The 9,388-nt window shown below is 37.1% G+C and overlaps 1 protein-coding gene across 1 annotated transcript; it reads left to right on the top strand.

Moving 5' to 3' along the window:
- The first annotated feature begins 6,587 nt into the window (after positions 1–6,587).
- Positions 6,588–8,210, top strand: LOC114647915 (tigger transposable element-derived protein 1-like). Its single transcript, XM_028796655.1, has one exon. The coding sequence runs from the start codon at positions 6,588–6,590 to the stop codon at positions 8,208–8,210; it is 1,623 nt and encodes a 540-aa protein (XP_028652488.1).
- Positions 8,211–9,388: the final 1,178 nt, after the last annotated feature.

Below are 9,388 nucleotides of genomic sequence, written 5' to 3'. Positions count from 1 at the left end.
TTTCCTGACACCCAATGTCTCTTATGTGGGCTCACCCTCTCAAACCTATAATTGAATTAAGCATGCTTGGAAAAGACGAATGGACTGATCTTCTTTTCTTTATAATGATTCTCTTCGATGTTTGGTTTTTTTTAGAAGTCTTTTGCTTTCTTACCTTAGCCATTATTCAAAACAGAATTTTCATTGGATATTTTTATTAGCATGTCCTTTAATTCATACATTAATGTATTTTGTTGCAAGCTTGCTTTTAGAACTTTGTAAAACATGCAAATTGAATAAAAAAATTGAGCTCAGAGTAAAATACATGTATGCAAGGGATTTCTTAATAGTTAATTGTTTTTGCATTTGTATTTCCTTGCATGGCTTATATTATAAACTGTTTTGTCTTTCAAAACTAGATTTTACTCAGACAGAATTTCTCTTGGCAATATTTTTTCCTGTTGTGTGTACTTTTATTAATGATTTGAGCATTTTCTCACATGCTTTTTAAAAAGATTTGTTTTGAACAAATAGGCATGAAAAAGCTTTTTTTGTCATGTGGGTGTTTATAATTCTGCCATATCATGTAAAAGGGAATTTTATTAATCTCTGTCTTTCCTGAAAAAAGAGCTTGGGCTGTAAAACTTAATTTATTTTTAAAAAGATGAAATTGGGTGTTTCTTTTTGTGGAAAAGTCTTAAATATCTGGCAGGGGTGTGCATTTTGAGACGCTTTTCATTCCTAAAAAAAATTGCTAAGGTGCTCTCTAGTAGTGTACCAACATGCCCCACACTTGAACCTCAAATTCAATTCTCCTGTCGATCAAATTTAATTTAGTTATCAAGATTGAAGGAAAAGTATAGACCAAATATACCTATGATATTTAACTTAGAATATTTATTTATATAGGTAAAATATTTAACTTTTAATTGATTGTAAAAGAATTTCAACTAGAAGAGACTAATTGCAGATTCAGTCTTGTATATCTGTTATCATCCACTTGACGCTCAGAATGTTTGGACAATCTTTGAAAATTGCTGGAATCAATTTGGACACAGCCTGTTTCTCACATGGACAACTTTATGTGGCATGTTCAAGGGTAGGAAGTCCTAAGAACCTTTATATACAGTATTGGCTAAAGATGTAAAAACTAAAAACATTGTATATAACAGGGCACTTCAGTAAACAATATAAGCTCATTAATGAGTCTTCATTGATTGTTAATTTATTTTTATTTTTAAAGTTGTGTTTTGGGCGGCACGGTGGCACAGTGGTAGCACTGCTGCCTCGTAGTAAGAAGACCTGGGTTCGCTTCCCAGGTCCTCCCAGCGTGGAGTTTGCATGTTCTCACCATGTCTGCGTGGGTTTCCTCCGGGTGCTCCGGTTTCCTCCCACAGTCCAAAGACATGCAGGTTAGGCGCATTGGCGATCCTAAATTGTGCTTGGTGTGTGGGTGTGTGTGTCGTGCGGTGGGTTGGCGCCCTGCCCGGGACTGGGTCCTGCCTTGTGTTGGCTGGGATTGGCTCCAGCAGACCCCCGTGACCCTGTGTTTGGATTGAGCGGGTTGGAAAATGGATGGATGGATGGATGAAGTTGTGTTTTTTTATTATATTTTTCTCAAACAATTTAAAAAAAAAACACTTTATTTTCCTTTTGGGCAACGCTGGGTATTGCAGCTAGTGTGAACTAAGTAACAGATTACTGTCAAAGAGAAATTTGTATTGTGCTGTGACTCTGCTGGACTGTGTTGCTTGTGGGAAACGGGGCAAGGCGTTTCCCACGAGGAAAAAAGAAAAACAAAAGCGTGTGCTTGTACTTGTGCCTTTGTGTATGTCTGTGTTGGGTCTGGGAGGTGGTGGTCCACACATGCAATGATTGCGCTAAGGAAAAAGATGTTGAAGTGCTAATAATAATAATAATAATGGCTGCATTATTAAATTAATTTTGTGCAATAAATGAAAGATCTTAAAAGTGATATTTCATGTCTCATACAAAATAATAAAACTTAGTGATAGGTATATTATGACACTTCATAACTACAGTATATACTTTGTGAAAATTTGATTTTAAAAATGCTGAAGTTGTTTTGTTATTGCTAGCCCCAACCATAAAGATGCATCTCTTTTATTTCATTGCCTAAGCTGGAGCTAAAAATTAGGAGAGGTCTTTAACAACACTTTTCATGCTAGCTTTCTATACATATTCATCTGAAAGGCAGTGCACTTTTACTTTAAGATATTAACTACACTTGAAGAAGAGAATACTTTGGGAAACAGCACTGCCAAGGGAGCACAATGACCAATACATCATTACATGTATGCACACTAGGTTGGCAAATGAGGGACTGAGGGTGAGGGGTACTCTTTTAATCATTTAAATAATAATCTGATAAAGTGAAGATAGGGTGGTATAGATTGCTTTGAGTGAACTCTGGATAATAAGGCATCACCTATCAAATGTAATCTTATTGTGATAAGGTTTTCAAATTAGAAGTTCAGAAAAGGGTCTAACCAATATATACAGGTAAGTGAAATGAACATTTGATTACATCTGTCACCAACAGCTTCATAAGCCCTAGATAAATATTTGACAATTCAGGCTTGAAAAATCTGCAGCTATTTTGTATCACAAAATGAATTATACCTTTTCTGCCAGGCGCAGGAGAATAATGTACATTTAAGAGTAATGCCTGAGAACGCAAATCGGAGGTGTTCTCCCCAGCGATGACTTACTGATCTGTTAAAAGCACTGTAAATCAAGTAAGCTGTAGTACATGCTTCACAGAACGTCTTTGTCTTTTGAATTATCTTTTAACTTAAATTTAATCAAGGGGTTGGAATGCATGAGCAGAAGACCAGTAGTGTTCTGAACGTAAATTTCTGAATTCCAACACTAAAGTTCTAACATTGTGAAAGAAATTTTAAATCAAGTAAGTTTTCAAGTAACTAATTCTAGTGTATTAAAAAACAGATACACAAGAAAAAGACTATATTAGCAATATCTACTATGTGTTTCCAGACAACCTTTTTTAAATTTATCTGTGAAGCACAGAAATGTTTTGTAGTGGACAGCTACCCAAATTTGAGATGTAAAAATCACATCTGGTAATGCAGAGGACATTTCTGGAGTGGAGTAGACCTCCTTATACTGTACTTGTTCATTACATGTCACTGGTTGCTGTGTGGGAGAATGAATAAATCAGTTTTGTGTGTACAAACCTATGCTTCATTTTATTGTGCTTTATGGTTTAGCATGCAATGTGAAGACAGACACTGCATACCTTATTAATAACTGGAAATCATCTTATTATAAATGTGCAAGTCCTGATTATAAGGTGGCACAGTGTTTGCCACTGTTTCTGTAGATCCCTCTTGGTTACTGTTTAGAATTTGCACATTCTTCCTCCGGTTGATTTAGTCTTTGACTATCCCAGTTTTTATCCACACTACAAACTGGTAGTAGAATAAAACGCATTTAAGAATAATAACTGAAAACACATATCTAAAGTGTTCTTTTTTTTTTTCTAATTTCTAACATTCATTCTAATGAATGCTGGCAGAAAACAATGTAATCAGTTGTTGAACATGTCCTGTGATAGGATAGTGCTCTGTTCAAAGCTGATTTCTGCCTTGTGTTCAGTGCTGCTGAAATAGGCCCCTGTACCTCCATCACCTATTAATGAAATAAGCAAATCAGGGAAAAAATATCAAATGAAAAACAATTCCACGAGGTGTGCCTGAATTTTTATACAAAGACACTGCATATATGAATTAAACATAGCCATGTTGTTATATTTCACCAAAGGTCTCTCCTGGCTGTGGTTCCAATTCTTGTCTGTTTTGTTCAGTTATGATCCTTTAGTTTATGTTAATATTGTTATTTACTTATTTTCTGTGTATCTCTTTACCATTTGTTATGTTCCACATGTTTTCTGGGTGGTTCCCCAAGAAGCAGGTCCACATGCCCATCACTGCCAGGGACTGCCCTTATCCCTAAAAAGGTGAGGGTTTCCCACAGTTCCTTGGTGGTTCGTCTTGAATGTGCTTGGAAGTATTAAGTATTCTTGTGTTAATTTGTGATTTTTCTGGATTGCTAACCATCCTTTGGATTCTGTATTGGGGCTTGGCTGCTTTTGGGATTGCCTTTTGCAGGCACTACATACCATTTGTGCTCTTCGGGGCTTCATGCTGTAACTTTTTGTGAAATACATCTTTTATTTTATAAAGATCCTGCATTTGCCCTTATATCTATCCTGGGTTTCATGGTAAATTGCCATCATTGGGCATTTTTGGAAGTGTTTTTGGGCATATTTTGGGTCTTTCTTGTGTTTGGGGACTCTCAATGCAGGACACATGTCATAACAGCGACAAACTTATTTGCAAGAGATGCAATATTCTTCCATGAGGTGGAGTGGTGGCTCTGAGGCTAAGGAACTGTGCTGGTATCTGAAAGGCTTCCGGCTCAGATCCTGTTAATGCCAGAAGGGATCCTACTCTTTTGCAACCTTGAGCAAGGCTCTTAATCTGAAAATAGCTTCAGTGGTGTGGTACAGTGGCTGACATTGCACTCTCACCTTCGAAGGTATTGTGAAAAGACAGTTTCCCCTCAAGGATTAATATAGTATATCAAATTAAATAAGTCCAACATTTTATGATCAGAGGTATAAATGACATTGTCATTATGATTGTTTCAAATGAATCATGATCTCATTCAAGGGAAACATTGCTCAGTATTACATGCTTAGGAATCTGTGATTAGCCCTAATGCTTAGAGAGCATCAGAGCACAGGGTCAGTAAGTCTTTTCTTAATTGCTTTTACCATTAGTGAGCATCTCGATGAACTTCAGCACTCTGGAACAAAATACTGAAATATTATTAAATGTGCAAATGTCGCAAGTGACTGCATGGACAGTACTGTGTTGTCTATTTAAATAAGTTCTGTATACTGGAGGTGCAGAACAATGTTTTAAGGAGGGTGTTCTGCAGACAGAAATTAAATTTATTCAATTAATTCAATTAATTGCACACATATTTTTCATAAATATTATTAGAGATTAACATTATTTACATACTGTACAGCATGTCCACAAAACATGTATAAAAGAAATAGCCCACTACTTACATTATTATGAATTTCACACCTTGTCACACAGAGTTCATTAAAATGCCCAACTCTGTTTTAAGATCATGTAAACAAAAAATCTAATTTAAGAAAAAAAATTTATGTATATTATGTTTCATTGTAAGAAAAGCCGCAGTAAAGCACGTGTTCTTTGTCGCAATGCTGATCAATTATATGAGTAGATAAATAAATGGTGCATGGTCTTGAGCTGGTGAATTTGAACAAGAATCGAGACCACTCAGTGGCCAAGGACAGAAGAGTCTACATTTTGTCATTTGTTACTAAAACATGAAAAACTTTTCTGTTTTAACAATGTGTTTACATAGATTGTTGTAGAAATGGATCACACATGAAATCCATATGTTACAAATAACAATATATTATTTCCCTATACAACTCTAGGTACCTGACTCCCAGATAATCAAGGTTTGAGCTGGGAGAATTTTGTGCCCTTTCTGCGGCGGTGGGTAGATGGAATAGTAGGCTGCTTGCTGCCTGTCTTGATCAGCCAGCACATTTACAAGAGAAGAGATGCTTCTGGAGAGGTGCGAAGGGATTTAAGGTGGGCCGGGTTTACAAGTCTTTTGTAGGCTTTGGTAATTCTAGAGTTAATGCTTTCCCCTAATCCTTTACAAAAAAACAAAACAGAAGTAAGCTCATATGTAACCATAATCAGAGAAAAAAAAGCAATATAGAATCTTGCCTTAAATCCCTTAAAAACACAGTAACATGGTGAAAGATTTTTGCATCCAGAATCTTAAATAATCTAAGAGTGCAAGACATTAGCCTTTTATACAGATGAGCCAATGACATCACACATCACAAAGATACTCATGTTGTGGGTACTGCCTTGGCAAGAGAAAAGAGAGCCACAAAATAGTGCCATCTACAAAAAAACAAAATGGCAGTGCTAAGAAATGCAAAAAATCAACAAGTTGAAAATGATACTAAATGTAAAAAGTAATGTTAAATTTGAATTACTCATAATTCAGAACTCTATTAGAAAATTAAAGGGGAGAAAATTTAAAAAATGATCCAGGAAAAAATTAATAATGACAGGCAAATGTGCAGGCAGTTTGGCATAGCGGTTAAGGCTTTGGACCACAAACACTGAGTAAGTCCAATGTGCTCCAACTGGAAAAACAAAAAAACCCACCTGTATCTCAAAAGTTGAAAGTCACCTTAGATGAAGCCAAACAAGTAAATGTCAAATACAGTAGAACCTCGGTTAGCGAACACCTTTGATAACGAACAATTCGGATAACGACCAAAAATTTCACTAAAAATTTGCCTCCGATAGCGAACAAAATTTCGGATAGCGAACAGATTGCTACGTCATGCACACGTGACCAGCGGACAGCGGCCAGCTTCCCATCTTTCGTTGCGCTAGAGACACGGTTACGAACAGACGTTCATTATCTTTATCGGTGTGCATCCTTCTTATTTAGTGATTTTGTTGCTTTATTTAATAATATAGCCCTCAATCATGGCTCCAAAGAAGATTAAGAGAGCTGGTAGCAGTGCAGTAATAAGGCAGCGGCCAACAATTGAATTGAAAAAAGAAATTATTGCCAAGTATGAACGAGGCATGCATGTGTCGGATATCGCAAGAGAATACGGCAAGTCAAAGTCGACAATCTCGACGATTTTAAAGAAAAAGGAGCAGCTTAAAGAAGCTAATGTGTCAAAAGGAGTGAGTATTATAACAAAGCAAAGGCCTCAAATAATAGACGAAGTAGAAAAGTTGTTGCTTGTGTATATAAATGAAAAACAGTTAGAAGGTGCTAGCATCAGTGAGGCATTCATTAGTGAGAAGGCGCTGCAAATCTACGAAGATTTGAAGAAGAAAACCCCAGAGACAAGTGCTTTGAGTGATTTTGTTTTCAAAGCCAGTCGAGGCTGGTTTGAAAAATTTAAGCACAGAACAGGCATCCACAGCGTCATAAGGCATGGGGAAGCAGCTAGTTCCGACAAGGCAGAGGCCGAGAAGTTCATCCTAGAATTCAAAAAAATCATAGAAGAAGAAAGTTACGTCCCGCAACAGGTATTTAATGCGGATGAAACAGGCCTGTTTTGGAAGAAGATGCCGAATAAAACGTACATAACGAAGGAAGAGAAAGCATTGTCAGGGCACAAGCCTATGAAAGATAGGCTAACTCTTCTATTGTGCGGTAACGCCAGTGGGGATTTTAAGCTGAAGCCGCTGTTAGTCTACCATTCGGACAATCCAAGAGTATTTAAGAAGCATAATGTAATAAAACAGAAATTGCCTGTTATGTGGAGGTCTAATTCTAAGGCCTGGGTGACCCGCCAATTTTTTGTCGAGTGGGTGACCGAAGTTTTTGCCCCGGCTGTGAAGGAATACCTAGAGAAGAACAACCTTCCCCTCAAATGCCTTCTCCTGCTGGATAATGCTCCAGCACATCCTCCAAACATCGACGAGTACTTAGAAGAAGAGTTCGACTTTATTCAAGTTCGTTATCTGCCACCGAACACAACCCCTTTGCCCATGGATCAACAGATCATTTCAAACTTCAAGAAATTGTACACGAAAGCCTTATTCAGAAAGTGCTTCGATATAACAAACGATACCAACTTAACTCTGAAGGAATTTTGGAAGAATCATTTCAACATTTTGAATTGTGTTCATCTTATTGATAATGCATGGAACCAAGTGACCTACCGTACTATGAATGCAGGATGGAGGAAACTCTGGCCAGACTGTGTTCCAGAGCGAGATTTTGAAGGATTCGAACCAGAAATTGTTGATGAAATTGTTTCCCTGGGCCAAAACATGGGGTTGGAGGTGGATAATAACAATGTTGAAGAACTTGTGGAGGAGCACAGCAATGAACTCACTACTGAAGAGTTGCAGCACCTTCAGGCTGAGCAAGAAAAGAATTTGGCTGAGGATATGTCTTCGGAGGGGGAAGAGGAAGGGAAGGAGGAAGTCCCAAGTTCAGTGATTAAAGAAATGTGTGCTAAGTGGGGGGAATTGCAATTGTTTGTAGAAAAATCTTTCCCAAACAGTGCGGTAGGCAGTAGGAGCCTGAACATGTTCAATGATAATGTGATGTCGTATTATCGAAAAGTGCTACAAAAAAGGTAGAAGCAACAGACACTGGACAAGTTTTTTTCTTCAACCTCAAAGCGATAGAGGACATCCCCCGATGTTCTCATGGAGGGGGATTCCCCCTCTATGCAGTAATTCCACCCCTTCCTCCCCACACCTCCATAAAAAAAAAAGCATAAAAATAAAAAAAAAATGTTTTGTAAATTAGTTTCGTAAAATTAAGTTATGTACAGTAAACAGTAAAATGTGTTTACGTATTAAAGTTACCCAGTGCTATTGTTTTCTGCCGTACGTAGCGTATCTGTCATATGCCCTCCCTCCTCTGCCGTGACCCTCCCTTTGCTGTCGTAATCGCCTCACTAGAAAGGTAAGATTCCACATTTTTTTTATTTATTCCATGCTGTAGTGTCATTTCTTTAGTTTTTAGTTACAGAATTATGTTATGTGCTTATTCATAATGATTTTGTTCCTACACATTGCATTTTCAGTCGGTCATAGCCAAGCCTACCAATGCTACATGTCAGTCAAAACGATAAGTTTTCCTATGTTTTCTTATGTTTAAATGCTTTCTTTAATGTTTTTATTTTTATTTAACATCATTTGTACTGTATTATAACTGTTCCCATTTAAAAAAACATACCTATATAGCCTGTAACTTTCATATATTAGCGAGTCAACAGGGGCTAGGAACCAATTATTTCTATTTCCTTTATTCCTTATGGGGAAAATTGTTTCGGATAGCGAACATTTCGGATAACGACCCACTTTTCGGAACGGATTGTGGTCGTTTTCCGAGGTATTACTGTAATAACATATTACATACATTTTAGTACATACAGTGCATCTGGAAAGTATTCATAGCGCATCACTTTTTCCACATTTGGTTATGTTACAGCCTTATTCCAAAATGGATTAAATTAATTTTTTTCCTCAGAATTCTACACACAACACCCCATAATGACAACATGGAAAAAGTTTACTTGAGGTTTTTGCAAATTTATTAAAAATAAAAAAATTGAGAAAGCACATGTACATAAGTATTCACAGCCTTTGCCATGAAGCTCAAAATTGAGCTCAGGTGCATCCTGTTTCCCCTGATCATCCTTGAGATGTTTCTGCAGCTTAATTGGAGTCCACCTGTGGTAAATTCAGTTGATTGGACATTATTTGGAAAGGCACACACCTGTCTATATAAGGTCCCACAGTTGACAGTT

This window comes from Erpetoichthys calabaricus, chromosome 1, assembly GCF_900747795.2.
Source record: "Erpetoichthys calabaricus chromosome 1, fErpCal1.3, whole genome shotgun sequence".
NCBI lineage: Eukaryota > Metazoa > Chordata > Cladistia > Polypteriformes > Polypteridae > Erpetoichthys > Erpetoichthys calabaricus.
This window is presented reverse-complemented; position numbering and strand designations above follow the sequence as displayed.